Source organism: Odontesthes bonariensis, chromosome 1 (assembly GCF_027942865.1).
Source record: "Odontesthes bonariensis isolate fOdoBon6 chromosome 1, fOdoBon6.hap1, whole genome shotgun sequence".
In the NCBI taxonomy this organism is placed as follows: Eukaryota; Metazoa; Chordata; class Actinopteri; order Atheriniformes; family Atherinopsidae; genus Odontesthes; species Odontesthes bonariensis.
In genome coordinates this window covers 1585565-1603872 of record NC_134506.1, presented here as the reverse complement: position 1 = coordinate 1603872, position 18308 = coordinate 1585565, and the positions used below count along the sequence as shown (strand labels likewise).

The 18308-nt window shown below is 42.3% G+C and overlaps 1 protein-coding gene across 2 annotated transcripts in view; it reads left to right on the top strand.

Annotated features, from left to right (window-relative positions):
* adamts17 (ADAM metallopeptidase with thrombospondin type 1 motif, 17) overlaps window positions 1-18308 on the top strand; it is a 224415-nt gene that overhangs the window by 51684 nt on the left and 154423 nt on the right. For both annotated transcript variants that reach the window (XM_075458750.1, XM_075459484.1), the window contains 4 exons: window positions 5416-5584; window positions 11971-12140; window positions 12360-12443; window positions 17784-17941. In XM_075458750.1, the coding sequence (XP_075314865.1) occupies window positions 5416-5584; window positions 11971-12140; window positions 12360-12443; window positions 17784-17941 (581 nt within the window). The remainder of the gene's footprint in view (window positions 1-5415; window positions 5585-11970; window positions 12141-12359; window positions 12444-17783; window positions 17942-18308) is intronic.

Below are 18308 nucleotides of genomic sequence, written 5' to 3'. Positions count from 1 at the left end.
TGACGTTTTGGGGTAGCCTGTAACTTTCGTTTGGACTGATTTAACTTGACACTCGCCAGATGAATGGGCTCCGCCTTGTTCCCCGAACATTCTCAGAAAGTTCAGCGGACATACACGCGGGTCTGGCGATAAATAAAAGTACCCTTAACATGATTCCCTTGGTCAAGTGAAAAATGGTTGATGAAATGTGCAGTTTATGAGCTCTAAATGAATAAAATAGCGTGAGTTTTATTGTGGTAGGATTTTGAAAGCCATAACTCCACTCAGTCCATATCCATATCCAGGCAAAGTGGTAAATAATCCTTTTGGTTTATCCGCAATAAATGGGCGTGTCACCCCCGATCAGATGACGTGTTGTGTTTGGGAGCTGAGCCAGGGAATTCTGTGTTTGTGGTTGGGACTCGGGAGTATGACAATTTTGGTAACATTCTAAATGGAGTGAGGCATTTAAAAAAAAAATCTGTGTTATATAGTCAAATGAAATGGTTTTCAAATTGTTATTTTTTAAATGGTTGATTTTGACCCCTGTTAATGTAGGCCTATATCACTTTTTAATGAAATATCTAGACTGGGAAAGTAGAGGTGGGTGTGGGTGGGTTGCTACGGGGGGGGGGGGGGGTGGGGGGGGCATTCAGAGAATTTTGTCCCGGGCCCAGCCAAACCTGTCAGCGGCCCTGGTCACAACGTGGGATGCCGCCGAAGAACATATGCGGAGAATACAAGAGCACTATAATGTCCAAGTTGAGGAAATCCATCGACAATTTGAAGCAGAAGAACGCGAACAGAGTCGACGCAATCAACAAAGACGTTTAGCTGTCATGGCTCTGAACACACATGTGTCTGCAAGAAGAGTGTGGAAGATGGCAAGACCACAAGGGTTGGTGTTTTGGTCCAATGCTCTGAACAGTTTTGACGACGACGAGTGGAGAAAGCATTTTCGGATGTCGCGGCAAACCTTCGACTTTGTTGTGGAACAGCTGTCCATCCTGTCTTTTAAACTCCTCACGTCACGCCACGCCCACGTCCATCCCGCGTCAATTGCCTTCACATCAAATTCGGCTCGGCAAAAAGACTAGGGTCCGATGGCAAATCGAGTTGACACCCCAGCCCGGATCGTCAGTGTGAAAGGAACAGCGGACACACTAAATTCGCGAATTAAACGTGGGTTCTTCCTCAGTGTGAAAGGGGCTTTTGAGTGGCGAAAGTGGGAATCGAACCTACCAACCTTCTGGTTATTGGACGACCGACTCTAACCACTGAGCCACGGCCGCCCAGAATATGTGGACAATCCATCTCCATCTGAGCTGTTCAGGATGTACTTTGACCTGGCTACCATCTCGTCTGAACTCACTTCTGGACCTGGCCCACCAGCAGTCCATGCATATCGCCTCACTGAAAACAGCTCTTCAGAACACAGTTCTTTGGGACCCTGACACCTCACCCCGGCCTTCCTCGAGCTCAACACCAAGACACACACTTTGGTCTGAAGTGGTCTGCCGCAGGAAGAAAGCGTCGAATCGTGATGTCCTTGTCCTCTCCAACCGCTTCGAGGCTCTGTCGACACTCATGTCGGACGGGGTCCTGGTCGCTCCACCACCCAGCTATGGCCTTGTAGCTGCCGGGACTGAGGGCTTGGCGCCGAGCTCGTGCTAAGAGACAGGCTCGACGCTCACTGCAAATAATTTTGACCAAATGTTGACCGGCACACAGTAAACTCTTTAAAAAATGGCGGTGTTGTTGCTCTGAGAGGAAGGAGCTAAACCGGAAAAGTGATTCCAGAAATGATGTTGTTAGCCAACCGATCACAACCCTTGCGGTCTCCGTCGCCTCGACGGATAGATAGATAGGAATGTTGGCCGACGCACGCAAGCGACGGAGAGCGTCTCCGGGAGGGTCTCTGTTGACGGAGAGAAATTTGTTTTATACACTCATCTCAAACAGTTGCTAGCAAGAGTTTTTGAATTTTTTGATAACTTTTCACTTACACGTCACAATAAATAAAAGGCAGGATTTCCTTTTATGGTGGAATTCTCTTGATATTGTGCACACGTGAGCAAGAGCGTGCACGTTATCCACTGCAAGCATTATTATAGGAGGACTTTTTTATTATAAAAGCAGAAGTTATCGCACTACAAGGAACAAGTGATCCATGAGTACTCTTTAAAGCATGATACCTGAAGTCTTGAAGAAAATTTATTTTTGGTTGGGCAAGTTGACCCTTTTCAGCTTCCCCAAAAACCCAGCAATCTTGGGTAGAACGCTGGCTTTACAGGGAGACTGAAGCTGAAAGTCCAGATTGTTCAAACACTAAAAGGGCACAAGTCTGAACCTCAAGCTGTGAGTGAAATTATTTAAGATGTTTATGTTGTGTTGGTATTATACGTATTAAGGGATTTCAGTAGAAGCATTATGTTCAAACTGAGTGAAAAGGCAGCTAACGGGGCTAACTGTACTTTGTGTAATTTTTTGATTTATACACCACACAACTGAACATATCCATTCACTGTTTCAACTACCGCTCAGAAACACAAAGTTAATCACATAAGCTGGTACTGAGCATATTTAGGAGAGACGTCCTGCTGTAATCTTTGTTGTGATGGTTCGTCAAACTGCTCTTTGATATTTGGGATCTGATTCAGGCACGAACACTTGTGGCTGCCTGGCGAGCAACTGTAGTAGAGCACATTAGTCACCATCATCCCATTCCACGGCCCCTCTGCAAACCTCACACTTCAGCCAGATCCTCTCAGTCCCATTCTTCCTCCAAAAGAAAGCTCTCCCTATTTCTGAACAAATGACAAACTATTTGGAGTTGTGAAGTGTGCAAGGCTTATCTAGAAGTACCCAAGATTAATAATTTAATGACTGTAAATGATCCTGTCATGGCCACTTTAAAATGAAATTACCTAATCTATCTGCTCTCCCTGGGCTCCTATTGTGAAGGTTATTTTTTTCCTGCCCACAGAAACACACACACACACCAGCATTGCAGGAAGCAGGTAAAAGTTAATAGAATTCGCCCTACTAATGTCTATGGTAAAGCTCATCTCACAATTCAAGTTCAATCATTTTTAAAACTTTGCACAGTTGTAGAAGATATAAAACATCTTGGTGCAACCATTAAAGGCCCTAAGCTTCCTTTAGTCTGTTATGTTCCTTCTTGCAGACAGCATCATTGTGCATTTCCAGTCCACTGTGCTATCCAGATAGACTCCTAGATATGTATTCTTCAACCACTTCCACCTCTTAGCCAAGGATGGAGATGGTAGGATTTGGCATACTCTTGGTCCTCCTAAAATCCACAATCATCTCTTTTGTTTTGTTTGTGTTTAAGATGATGTTACTCTTTCCACACCATGCCACAAAGTGATAGTCCAGTTCCCTGAACTCAGCCTCTTGTCGATCACTGATACCCAACAACTGCTGAGTTATCAGAGTATCTCTGGACATGACAGGACTCTGAGTTGTTCTGGAAGTCAGGGGTGCACAGAGTGAAGAGGAAGTACAGTCCCCTGTGGTGCTTCTCTGCTGCTGACCACCTTCTCAGACACATGACCGTTAAGTCTCGTAAACTGTGGTAGTAGTCAATAATCCATGTGGTTGTGGAGGCATCCACCTGTATTTTCTGCTGCATCTTACTTAACAGTATAGGCTGAATTGTATTAAAGGGATAATTCGGAGTAAAATGCACTTTAGATCAATTTACGGGATACTTTACTTGCTGTTTTATCAGAGCTGGGCGAGAGAGAGAGAGAGAGAGAGAGAGAGAGAGAGAGAATGCGGATGCACAACAGTTGCCAGGATGATTTTACTTTAAATGTCCAAACAGCCAACAACACTAATAACCCAAGTCCAAAATATGCCGGCACAGAAGTGCGCAAATTGCCAAAACAGTCAACACAGCACAGAAGGCTATAGCCTACATAGATGAATCAATGGTCATGACTTTAGCCCACAACATGCCAGCACATAACTGTGCAGAGTAAAATGCTCAATCAGCCAACAATACACAACAAAAGCACCTCAGTAAGATGTTAACTCAACTTAAACTCGCTTGTATCAGTACAATGCAGTATAAAAACATTGAACAAAGAAGAGTGCACATGGCGGTGCTAATAAAACCATTGACTTACCCTTAAAACTTCCCAAAGGCCTGCCTGCGTCTCTCATTGGCCTGCACGAACTCCTTAGCGATGGCTGTCATGTCAGTGTCCTCCAGAATGTCACGGTGAATATGGCAGTTCATCAAGTCATTCAGTCTTTTCTGTGTCATTGTGGATCGGAGGCATGATTTCAGTCGACGGAGTGTGGAAAACGAACGCTCTGCTGATGCCGTACTGACTGGGATGGTGAAAAAAGTTTCAGAAGTTTGTGTACTTCGGGCTGCAGGTCTTTTGCGACAGGAACAGCATTCATTGCATTGCTTATGACTCTCACTGACAGTTTGTCATTTTGAAGTGTAGATGTCTTAATCGTGTCTGGCAACATGCGCAACTGTGTGCAGAGTTGATCAAAGTCAAACTCTTTGTATAGAGACGTAATGGATGATGGGAGTGTCACCTCATCCCCGTCCCCAGCTGTCACTAGTAGCCTCTCAATGTCCACCACTACTCCGAAATCACGCTGGTTGAACTGTGCCCATGGCTAGCCTCAGTGAGGTTTGGTTCGGTTAGCGTAGTAGTTGAACAACATTCGTCTCTGTTGCTTGGTTGGTCCACAGTTGAAGGTTGGGGCACAGCTGTCCCATCAGATGATGCTGTGCTTTTTACTTGTTTTGCTTTGAAATATTCAAAAATGGGTTTGTGCCTTTTCATTTTGGTTGTATATTCCACGCCACGAACAATCTCTGCAGTCTACCACAATCACTACTCCTGCCGCGCGATTTTCAGTGCTGCGCTGTATAGGCAACATTTTGCAACATTGACGTGTGAGGTGAAAAATATTTGTTAAGGAAAACGCTTGATTAAATTATTACCGCATGGGTTGTGTTTAAGTTTGATCTTCGACAGGTTTTGAGTTGAAAAAAAACTTGCAGGCTCTCGGATACACACAGAGCAGGGAGGGGGGGGGGGTTCATTCATTCATGGGAGGGAGCCAATCAGAGACGCCTCATTATCGTGTCACCGATATGCATGAGAAGGACCGGAAAACCTTGTCGTATCTCATCAAGCCATTCTTCCTGCCCAAAAAAACAGCTTGAAACAAAGCAACCATAACGTTTTTTTAAACAGAACCGACGCCTAATGCATTCAATAACAATGGTGAACACAGCAGTATTAATGAAATGACGATGGAAGTTGGCCTTTAACACTAAATTCATTTTCCTTTCATCATGTACATAACTATTAAATCCTTCTCTTTATTATTATGAGCATTGACTTATTCTACTATCTTCTTGCACATTTCTCTACACAGACGGGGATCATTCAGATTGGGGAGGATAGCCTGTTCATCCAGCCAGTGGGTGAACATGAGCAGTCACAGTTCTCGGGACTTAAACATCAGCTAGTGCGACATCGATGCTCGACAAACACCAACTCTGGCCAAGATGGAGACCAACCTATGCATGGTGGGACAGTAAAAGGTAAGTGACACGAGGACCTACTAGTATTAGCATTAAGTTCATCATCTCCCTCAGGCTTCCCTAATGTTATTGGTGCACTACACTGTGCCCATGTACGCATCCAAGGCAAGGCAATTTGTAGAGCACAATTTGTACACAAGGCAATTCAAAGTGCTTTACAGCTACATAAAACCACAAGAAGGCAATAAAATCATTCCAAAAAACAAAAAAATCATTAATTAATTAATTTAAAAGTGAAGAGTGCAGATAAAATACTTTCAGGTGTCACATACACATCTAAATAGAACTGTTTTCAGTCTGGATTTAAACATTGTCACATTGTCCAGGCCCCTGCTGGACCCGTGGAGGCTGACTATGTAAACCGAACATTTTTCCATATCCTAAATGTACAGGTACACTTGGGGATAATTGTCCATAGACTCTGAACTGGATTTCTCATTTTGAAAAACACCACATCAACCCCTTTGAGTAACGCTGAGCAATGTTACATTTATGCCCTGTGAAAGCTCATCATTGACTCCTATCCTCCGTGCATACAGATGATCTGTGATGGAGCTCATTTCATTTCCAACATTGAGGCTAAATGGCCGGGATCAGTTCATGATTCTAGGATCTTCCGAGCATCCTCACTGGCACAGAGGTTTGCACAAGGCGTGAGAATTTTACTTACCTGAAGGAGTGTACTTTTGAAGTAAGGTGTAGCATAGGCAGAATTTTGGTAATGTAATGAGAGGTCAGGTGTAGAGGTCATCTTAAGGAATTTAAAGTGCTCGTCATACTTTATCATAGATAGCCATATAAGGCACATATTGCATCAAATTGCCTAAAGTCTTAACACATGTATATCCATCCAACATTTCTCTTATTCTGCAGGAGAGTTCAATGGTGTCCTGCTTGGGGACAGAGGCTATGCATGCTGGCCGTACCTCCTCACGCCATATCCTGATCCAGGAACAAGGGCATGCACATGCACATGCACATGCTAAAACCAGGGTACGGATAGAAATGACCTTTGGCCAAATTAAATACAGGTTCATTGCTTAAAGTTCTCAGGCACCATGGCTGACTTCTGACAGAGCCATCTTAAATTAATAGTATACTTCATATTTTATACATTTTGTCTTGTGGACAACTTTTCAGGCTCAAGTCTTTTCCTCGTTGAGTTCTAGTGCCTGAAAGGACTCAGTTTCTCCTGACACAGTGAGGGACCTATACAGGGACACATATTTCCATTGACACTAATTGTTGTGACCTTTGAGTTAGAACTTCTTTTCATAATTTAGCATTGACACAGTAGCAGTTTAAGTCAGAGCAAGTGTAAGAAGGCTAAATGGACAGAGACGATTTATAACTTTCCACACGTTAGGTCATGGCACCCCACTGTGAATATAAATGTAAAAAACACATTTCTAACACTTTGCATGAACCGTACAATAATGACAAGTTTGAGTTCAAGTTGTGTTGAATTGTTTAATTATTATTACATGTTTCTCAAGCTGTGGAGAGAAAACAGAATTAAATACAGTTCACACCACGACCTTCTCCTTTATCTGAATTTATACTAACATCCCTCTCCAGTGTTATAATCTCTAGCTTGATCTTTTTTATTTTCAGTTTCTTGTTTTCCATATTTAGTTTGGTGCTCTCTTTATTGGACAAACACATTTCTTCAAAGGCTACTTACCACTCTGAAATGTTTTCCTGTACTTTACCTTCACCTGCTGCCAGGTACGCTTTTGGCTGTTAAGATTGCTCCTGTTGGGATGTAACAGTGAAAAAATAATATCTGGGTCACACACAGGATAATATAGTCATAAAGTATGATGATGCGTGTCGATTATTGGGTTATTAATAAACTGAGCAGGGCCAGTATATGTGTGCTGTACATCTCATACAGAGACAATTCAGCATGCTTTATGTAAACACATTATAACACAAAGAGGAGAGCATAAATACATGAGGACAGTAAAATGAATGTCAATGGTATGAAACTTTCATAACTTACGCATTTAGTCTTTCTGCAGTTGTTAGTCATGCCGTTTCTTCGCTTTACTGATCGCAGCTGTATTACCATTTCTGGTGATGACACTTTTAAAATCCTCATACAGCTCCATCAGCATTATTTGTTCAGCTGCCGAAAAAATAACAGCGCTTCTCGCTCTCCTTTTCACACAGATCTCCGTTTTTCCGCCATCCACTCGTCAGGGCTTCTTACGTTCCTCGTGCACTCGCACTAAACTAGGCTATGTAAGCCTCGCTTGGATTAGGCTCGCTGAGATGCAGCTAAAATATCTTTGAGGAACGACTTGAGGCTTAAATGGGAGATGGCGCTAGTTCAAGCGACGCTTTCCGGCTATAGCCTGGCTTTCTTTAGCTACTTTCTAGGAATACCCCCCAAGTTTGGAACACTGAGCAAACATATACAACGGATCTTAGAGTAGATTTGGTGAGTGAACAGAGGTAAGCTAATTACAAACAAGGATGAAGTGTAGAATGGGGAACTAAAATGAAAAGGAAAAAAATCCAAGATAAAAAAAGAAAAACTTTATACCTATACTGGATTTTAGAGATTAGGATCTGGGATAATTTTCTCCCTAAAGGCTAGGTTTGCTTGTAGTGCTTTGTGAAAGGATGAAACCCAATATCTTGTTGCCTTAACAACCTAGAATTATATCAAATTTTGAGAATTTTGCTTAATTTGATTAACACAATATCACTACCACTTTAAAGCTGTAGAAATTTGTACAGAGTACAGAAAGAAATGAAAAGAGTATTCACCAAGCTAATACTTTGTAGACCTAATTTTGCAATAAATACAGCTACAAGTCTCTTCGTTAAGTCTGTGAGTTTAGGACATTTAGCCACTAGAATTTTCGCTGATTACTCCAGTCAAACCAGCTCATGGATTTGTTCCACTGGTTACTGTAATCCTTAAAGTTGCAGTGTGTATTATTTTGGGAGGATTATTAATTTGATTAAATATAACATTCACAACTATGTGTTCATAGGTATAAAACAACTAGCAGAAAATCAAAACGATTTGGTAAGATTAGAATGAGCTATTTAAATCCACACACCTGTTCATCATAGATACTGTGATGTTGCTGCAGCACATTGACACAGTTGGCAATCACAGACATCCAGTATGAGCTTTGCCTTTCCCTTTTCTGAGAGTATGGCAGGGTGTGCGAGCAGCTTGATTAGCAGCTGCCTCGTCTCAGTCCAGGTTGGTCGTTAGTCCTGCAGCGGTTTGCGCACATTCATGACAAATCATACAATCAGCTTCAATAAAAAGAAAGGAAGCATGAATTTGTGTCATCCATGAGGAGAAAAAAAACAAAATGAATGTGAGACCGGCAACAGTAGAAAACATGGATGAACATTGGTGTAGCCTTTCCCAGATGGAGATCGGCTTATTAAGGACAAAGTTTTCTGTTTTCTGCTGGACAGGTAATTCAGCTTATCATTATAAGGTCCCCACAGCAATAACGTTTTTTTTACAGTTCATGTTCTTCTCAAATTTAATTCATTAATTAATTTATTATTATTATTATTATTATTATAAACAATCATTGTGAATATTTTAATTGACCTACATGACAATTTGAATTTCCCCACAAATAAAGTATTTTCTATTCTACTCTATTCTGAATTTTGTATTTCTAGAACATTTTTAAGCAGAGCATGGTTCATGGCAATTAAACATTTCCAGTAACTTAACTTTTTCCACCAGCCTGGGATTTAAAACAAATTTAAGATGCAAGATTGCATTGATTTAGCAGACAGTTTTATTCAAAGCAAGTTCCAAGGGAAGAACAATCAGTTAAGTTGTTTTACGTATTTAAGAAAGGAGAAAAAGAGGGGGATTCCTTGATGTTAGTGGTGTTATCTGCGGAAATTGTGAGATAATAAGAGAGATTTTTTTTAAAAATCCAAACATGTCTTCGAAAAGACGAAATACTTCTGTTTTATGATCCTCCAAAAACTTTGCAGTGCATTTGGCAGATAATTTTTTGACCTTCTGAAAGACTATGCTTGCAGTTGACCTGATATATGAATGAGGTATGATTGTCTGGGTGAGCCAATCCAAACAACAACAATTTTAGTAGGAATGATTTGCTGATGCAAAATGTTATTGAATAAATAAACATGGTCTTTTCATTTATCAGATCATGTTTAGCGTTTTCTTTAAACATTTCTAATTGTATAACAATTAGGCCTTATTGTTTTCAGATTTGATAGTGTTAGGATTTGTGGATTTTTGTGGACTTTGTTTTGGTTTTGTCCTTTTCTGTTTCTTGTTTGTGATAAAGTCATTGGGTTTTATTAGGTTTTGTTCTTGTCATCAGTCTAGGCTTGAGTTCCCATTCCATCCTCTCACTCCTCGTTACCTCAGTTTCCATGTGCTGTTCATTAGTTCCACTCATTTCACCTGTGTTCAATTATCTCAGCTGCTACCATTCACTAATCACTTCTCTTCAGTATTCACACTCAGGTTCTTGTGTATGGGGGGGGGGGGGGGGGGGGCAATGGAGGGGTAAGACGCACCTCCAGATAGCTCGTCAAAAATCCGTTTATAACTGAATAAAAACGCAAAAATACTGAATGTTACCCACTTCTTGAAGAACTTAAGTTCTACCATTTAAAAACAATGGCTGCTTTAACAGTATTAGAATAATTTGCAAATGGTGCAATTCGAAGAGAGCGTGTGATCAGAGACAGAGAGGATTTGCTGGCACATGATGGCGACTCATCAGCCGTTTTGAGGGCAATCCTCCTGGAACTGTGTGCAGAGCTGCGGCCGGCGTTGGAGCACCACACAGCGAGGAGCCATGCGCTGCCTGTGCTCACAGGCCAACATTAAAGCTCAATTTGAAGCGAGAGCCCGTTTTCCTAATGTATCGGGGCTATCGACTGCGCACACATTGCTATAAAAGCGCAATCACATGATGAATTTGTAAGTTAACAGGAAATATTTTCATTCGATCGATGTACAGATCATATGTGATGCGTAAATGCAATCAACCAACATTGTGGTGAGGTGGCTGAATTGAGTTGTCACTGTCCAATCAGCATGGCATCTTCAGAGACACATGCACTGTGGAAACTTTGAGCGCTGAATCTTACATGCAGTTTTGTGATTTGTATCTATGAAAAAATACTCACAAAAGCAATTCTATTTTGTTTGCGTCTTTGTGTAACTTCACAAACATTTTTTTCCACAGAAAAAATGCACAAACCTGAATTTATCAGACAGATTTAATTCACAGGATGAGAAAGCTTCATTTAAAACTATATATCTGGAATCATTTATGAATATTGATTTACAATAGACTTTTCGCCTGCTTACTCGAGGTCGGGTCACAGAGGCAACAGGTCCAGGGGAGAAACCCAGACATCCCTCTCCCTAGCAACACTCCCTAGCTCCTCCTGGGGGATCCCGAGGCGTTTCCAGGCCAGAAGGGACATATAATCCCTCCAATGAGTCCTGAATCTGCTGTTGGGCCTACTCCCAGTAGGGCTTACCCAGAAAACCTCTAAAGAGAGGTGACCAGGAGGCATCCTGACCACGTGCCTGAACCACCTCAACTGATTCCTTTCAGTGCGGAAGAGCAGCGGCTCCACTCCGAGCTCCCTCTGAATGGCGAGCTCCCCACCCTATCTCCAAGGCTGAGCCAAGCCACCCTCCAAAGGAAACCCTTTTCAGCCGCTTGTATCCGTAATCTCGTTCTTTAGGTCACTATCGACATCTTGTGACCACAGGTGAGGGTTGGAACAAAGATGGACAAGTAAATCGAGAGCTGAGCCGGAAGTCTTAGGAGCTGAGCTGAGGCTTCTTCACCACACTGGACCGGAAGAGTGCTCTCATTACCACTGACGAAGCCCTAATCCGTCTGTCCATCTCTTGCTCCAACCTGCCATCATTTATGAACAAGATCCAGGGATGCTTAAACTCCTCCGCCTGGGTCAAGGACTCATCCCCAACTTGGACAGAGCATTCCACCTTTTTCTGGTTCAGAACCATGGCCTTGGATTTGGAAGAGCTGACTTTCATCCTGGCCGCTTCACACTAAACTATGAATCGCTCCAGTGAAGGTCCTGACTTGAAGAAGCCAACAGAACCACATCATCCACAAAAAGCAGAGATGCGATCCTGAAGTTCCCAAAACCAGACGCCCTCCTCTCCACGACCACGCCTTGAGAGCTTGTCCATGAAAATCATATATATATATCCTAACCTATATCACATATATAGATATATAAGTAATATGTTTTAATCTAATAGTTATCTTTCAATATATTAGCTATTTTGTACTTTTCTGCAACTGTGGAAAAGTGTTTCTAACCTTTGTCTTAAAGCCTGTCTTTCTGCTTTTTTGTGGTAGGGGAGAAGGAGAGGAGTTTCAAAGTGGATGATGAGGGTCGCAGGAAGAGGGACACCATTCACTTGCACAAGACATACACTGTTGAGACAGTAGTGGTGGCAGATTTTGACATGGTTCAGTACCATGGTGCGGAAGTAGCACAAAGATTTCTGCTGACTGTCATGAATATGGTAAGAATTCAACAAACAATTATATTCTTATTATTCATGTCCGCAGGATGTTATGTGGAGTAGTCAGACTAACGGGGCCATGCTAGTCTGGGAAGAGATCTCAATGCTTAATTTCTCAAATAGGATTTTTTCAGTGTAATTTAAAAGATGTATCAGAACCCAAACATATTTTATCTCTCATTGGTGCAATCTATCTTAGTTTTGTTCTGCCTCTTGCAGGTTAACAACATGTTTCACCACAAGAGTCTGGGAGTTAGAATCAACATACGAGTCACAAAACTGGTGTTGCTTCACATCCGCCCAGTAAGCTTGATTTTCACATTGTTTTCTGGAATGAATCACTGTACTGCTCCATAGAGGCATAGTTGGACTTTCTCCAATCATATTGTATGTGTATTTTTAGACTTCTGCTGAAGAATGTTTTCTGCAAAACATTGAGTCTTAAGAGATCTTCTGCACTGGTTTGATAGCTGTGCTGCTTGAGTATTGTGTTTCATGGCTGCACTATTTAGCTTTATGTCCATATTATCGACAAAGAGAGTTCCCCTGTATTATTTTCGTAGTGCTCCACTGCTCCACTAGATAAAATAAGATATTGGATTTACTGTTTAATGCAAGAGATTCAAAGAGGTCCTCAACCTTTTCTCCACTACAAAAAATATGACCACAATCTGGTTTGCCTCACTTCCAACTATACACCTTTTGTTAAGCAGCAACCTTTCACAGTACAAACATTGAAAGAATTTGATCAGGAAACTGAAGATGAACTGCAGGGTTGCTTTGGATTCACTGACTGGAATGCACTCAATGAGCCATATGGAGATTATATCAGCGCCATGACTGAGTGTGTGACAAACTACATTAATTTCTCTATAGAAAGCATTCCCCACAAGGCCATTTAAGAGGCCTCTCTATTAACAAGCCCTGGATCTCAAGTTACCTAAAAAAGCTGTGGAACATGAGGTAGAAAGCCTTCAAGGAGGGAGACGGGGAGTATGGGAAAAAGACATTCAGGTTAATGACAGGAAATTTCTTCACAGAACACGAGACAAATACATGAGTAGCCGTACAATGCCACTGGTAAGCAGATGGACTGGCATTGACTGGAGAGCAGACCCAGGCAAAGGGATAGTGAAAAGCAGCAGGCAATAAGTCCCAACACAGATGAATGAGATGTGTAATCAGCTACTTCAGGGAGCCATGCCTGCAGCAAGTAGGTACAGAGATGAAGGGAAAAAAGGAAAAACCCATAGATCCCAACTGTACACCTTCCTCAATGGGATTCAGAGATGAGGTTAGGGTTCAGAATAAAAGCCAGAGGGACCCATGACCTCTCTTTAGGTCCATAACCCTCCCAGTCCACCAGCGACTGTAATCCATGTCTGCAGCGGCGGACATCCAGAAGACGACGAACAGTAAAAGCAAGACTGTGATTGAAGAGTCGGGCAGGTGGTGGGTGTCCGGAAGGAGGGTTCAGATCTGAAGTAGTGATGGGTTTAACTTGAGAAATGTGGAAGATAGGATGAATCCTCATGGTTCTTGGGAGTTTGAGACAGACAATTTTGGGATTGATTATCCTTTCTATGTCAAACGGGCTAATGCATTTGGGGGAGAGTTTCTTAGATTTAATCTTGAGAGGTATGTTGAGAGACCTTGTCTCTAAAACAGTAAGGTGTTAAGTGTTAGCTGTTAGCGGTCGGCGTAGTTCGGGGATCTTTCTACAGATCTGAGTAATGCTGCCCTGGTTTGTCTCCAGGTCTTGCAACACTGGTTTAGATGATGCTAAACCAAAGGAACAACCAGATCATGTTCCTGATACATAAATAATGGTGGTTGGTGTCCTAGTGGACATTCAAAGAGGTATTTGACAGAGCCAGAGCTGATTAATGAGTTGTGTGCAGGCTCAATCCAGGGAAGATGCTCAGACCGGGAACTCTGGTTAGATCCAGTGATACAACGGATAACAGTTTCTAATTCCTGATTAAGCCGTTCTATCTGTCTATTGGTCTGGGGATGGAAGCCAGAAGACAAGTTAACTGTATCACCTCCTAGAGCTCTGCAAAAGGCTGACCAGACTTGAGAAGTGAATTAGGGCCTCTATCACTAACTGTCACGACGGATTCCATGTAACAGAAAAACATGATTAACTAGAATATCTGCAGTGTCAGAAGCAGAAGGAAGTTTAGGTAGGGCAAAAAAGAGGCCTGACTTGGAAAAATGCTCAATAGTCCTGTGCATAAGTGAATTCCCCTGGGAAATGGGGAGACCAGTGACAATGTCTAAGGCAATATGAGACAACGGGCGACGGAGAACAGGGAGAGGTCTAAGGCATCCAGTGGTGAGTTGATGGGGTACTTTGGAATGGTGCCAGTTGGAACAAGCCAGAACAAAAGCACTGGTGTCAGCTGCCATGGTGGGTCACCAGAACAAATTCTGAAGGAAGGCTAAGGTGTGATTATTACCATGAGGACATGTGAGACGGAAGGAATGACTCCATTGAAGAACCTGGGATTGCATAGAGGTAGGAACAAATAACTTGTTGGGAGGACCACCACCTGAATCAGGCTCGCACTTTAGACCCAGTCTTATCTTATCTTCAATCTCCCAGGTATGCATGGCAACCACCCAAGAGGTAGGCAGTATTTTGGATTGAGGCTCAGCGGAAGAGAACAGACAGGACAAAGCATCTAGCTTGACATTGTGTGATCCGGGATGGTTAGTAATGGTGAAATCAAATTGGCCAAAAAACAAGGACCAGTGAGCTTGGCTGCAATCTAATTCAATTCAATTTAATTTTATGAAATCCAAGAATGGCAGCTCAGGAGGCAGAAGCAACCAACTCTTAGAAATACAGAGATTGTGGGTAGTGTTCAAATAAGCCGGGGAGGCTTGGGGCTTGGCCCAGGCAAACCAGTGTGGAGTAGAGCAGGTCCCAAGGAGAAGAGAAAGCTAGTTGTTGAGCAGGTTTGTAGACAGGAGGAAATGTTAAGGGGCACAAAGGCAGTGGCTCAGGCTAAGCAGGGGCGGTGGTTGAATTGGGAAGGTGTAGAGAAGAAAAAGCTTAGTTGGAAGGAGCTGTGGAGTATGGAGGAAAGGAGTATTAGATTTTTGATAGGGGCAACATATGATGTATTGCCAACTCCCCAGAACCTAAAATTCTGGGTAAATGGAGACCCATTATGTTCTATGTTCGTTATGTTCAGGTACTGCAACTCTAAGGCATATTTTGTCAGGTTGTAAGGTTAGTCTGTCACAAGGCCGGTATACATGGCGACATGACCAAGTATTAAGAAGCTTAGCTGCAGGTATTGAAGATAAACGAACGCAGGTAAACTTAGGAGGGTCTAAGGTGAAGAGAGTGGCAATTCAGTTTGTTCAAGAGGGGGAGAAAGTTAAAAAGACAATGAGGAGGCACGGCAGCTTAGATGATGCTTGTGATTGGAAGATGCAGGTAGATTTAGGAAATAAGCTTGTTATTCCCCAGGAAATAGTCTCTACAAATCTAAGGCCTGATATAGTTTTGTGGTCTAGGAGTAGAATGAGATTCTATTTCATAGAGATGACTGTTCCTTGGGAGGAATTAGTAGCAGAAGCATATGAAAGGAAAAAGCTTAGGTATGTGGAGTTGGGGGCAGAAGCAGAGCACCAAAGATGGAAAGTTAGGATCTGTCCAGTGGAAGTAGGATGTAGAGCACAGGTGTCAAAGTGATCCGGTAAAGGGCCGGTGTGGCTGCAGGTTTTTGTTCCAACCCTGCAACACCACAGCTGATTTGTTTCATTCAATCAACTGAACTGTCTGCACTGAAGGTCTTAACCAGTTCAGTTGATTGAATGAAAAAAAAATCAGCTGTGCTGCTGCAGGGTTGGAACAAAAACCTGCAGCCACACCGGCCCTTTACCGGATCACTTTGACACTCCTGATGTAGAGGATTTGTTGCAAAGTCTGTTGTCTCATTGTTGAGGGAGCTGGGTGTAAGTGGACAGCGTGTGAGGAAAATAGTGAAGGAAGTGTCAGATGAGGCAGTAAAGTCCAGTCAGTGGATTTGGATTAGATAAAGGAATAGTAGCTGGGGGCCCAGCAGGGGGAGCACTTAGGGAAAACAGACTCTTGAAAGAGACAAGGAAGAAATCCAGGATATTTAAGTGGAGGGTGTGGCCCATTTGATCCATTTTAGGTGAGTTGGCCTGTATGGCCTTGTTTTTTCTGGCATTTTTAGTGATTGTAGGACTGTTTAGGTGAGTTTGTCTGCTGAGTCTGCTAGTGTGTCTTGTCCTGCCTCCACCTCTGGCACCCTCTATACTTTCATTACCCCCTACCCGAACCAGGGTTTGAATCCCATTCCTACTTATCTTTACCTCTTCTATTTCTACCCCCTTCCCGAACCAGGGTTTGTATCACCACCCCACGATGACTGGTGTGCAGTTGGTGAGAGGCTGAGGTAGCTTGTGGTTGTGAAACAAAATATGTTTGTTGTGGTGTGAGGAGCAGTGATGGCTGGCATTAGGGGGGTGACTCTGGGACGCCAGTGGTCACTCTCTAGCCTCCTGGAGGTGTCGTGGGCCCAACTAGATGAAACACTGATGAAAGGAGGTTCCCACCTGATGACCCCAATGACATGTTGGTCAGCACTGGTATGTATAGGGAATTATTCACTGAGTCTGGTCCATTTTTTTCTTTAGCACAAGTTTCTTGTGTTTACCTTGAATTCAAATCTAGCCTTGCTAGTGACTGCTGTGAATAGGGCCTTGAATTATCTATATAGCGCAAATTACAAAAAATGCCATCTCAAGGCACTTTGAAGATCCAATTCAAGCCAATTAGAATCCAATTCATTGTAATACAATCATAATCCTATCAAATACAATTTATTAAACACCAAAATTAAATTAAAATTTAATTTAAGTGTTTAGCTGACTGCAGATAGGAAGGTTTTTATGATCTGTCCAGACAATAAAAGGGTGTTCAGCTTCCTCGAGCCAATGACTTCATTCTTCTACAGCCAGTTTAATGGCTAACAGTTCACGGTTGCCAACATAATTCTTTTCCTTGGGGGTCAGTCGACAGCAATAAAAACCCACAGGTGTGAAGTTTTTGATCTCATTTCTCCTTGAGAAAGCACAGCCCCAACCCCAACGTCCAAGGCATCAACTTCAACTATGAACTGTCTGGTAGGATCTTTATGAGTGAGTATGGGTGCAGACATATACTTATTTTACATATACTCAGGAAAAGCCTTCTCGGCTTCTCCAGTCCAGGAGAAGGTGACATTGGTGGAGATTAACCTGTTAAGAGTGGTAGCAATACTGCTGTAGTCCTTAATGAAGCATCGGTAGAAGTTTGCAAAACCCAAGAAACATTGTAGCTGCTTGCGATTGTCAGGGTCGCTGGAGCCTATCTCAGCTGTCACGGGGAAAAAGGCAGGGTACACCCTGGACAGGTCGCCAGTTGAACCAGAATATGCTTTAGAAAATGGGTTTAGGAAGTACTTATTACAGAGAGAATTTTAGCATTTAATTTTTAATTTTTTCTCTTTATATTCTTCTTTTTTATTTGTTTTTAAACATGTGATGTGAATACAAAAGGCATTGTGGGAAATTATAAAGGATGTATAAAGTTGATTTAATGTATCCATATCCCATCAGGAAACATTAAAGGTGGGCCATCATGGAGAAAAGTCTCTTGAGAGTTTCTGTAATTGGCAGCATCAGGAGTTTGGGAGGCCTCGTTATCTTGGTACCAACCACATTACTGGTGGAAGGGATGACATCCCACCAGTGGATACTGCTGTGCTGGTTACAAGGTATGCAGCCTGTATTTCCACAGATGAATGAATGTTAATTCTATCAAATATGATATAATCTCTCTTGTTTAGACAGGTGGTTTAATTCTCACTGTTGACACTGTGTCACTTGTTCTAGTCGGATAAAAGGTAGAAGACTTTATAGTTAATGTTTAATCGATTACTGTAATGCTCTTTTAACTGGACTTCCCAAAAAGAGCATTAAACATCTGTAGCTCATCCAGAACGCTGCTGCTGGAGTTTTAAAAATCTTTACTCTGGCTTCCAGTCAGTCACAGAATAGATTTTAAAAGCCTGCTGATGGTTTACAAATCCCAGAACGGTTTAGGCCCAACATACATCTGTGATATGTTCAGAGAATATAAAC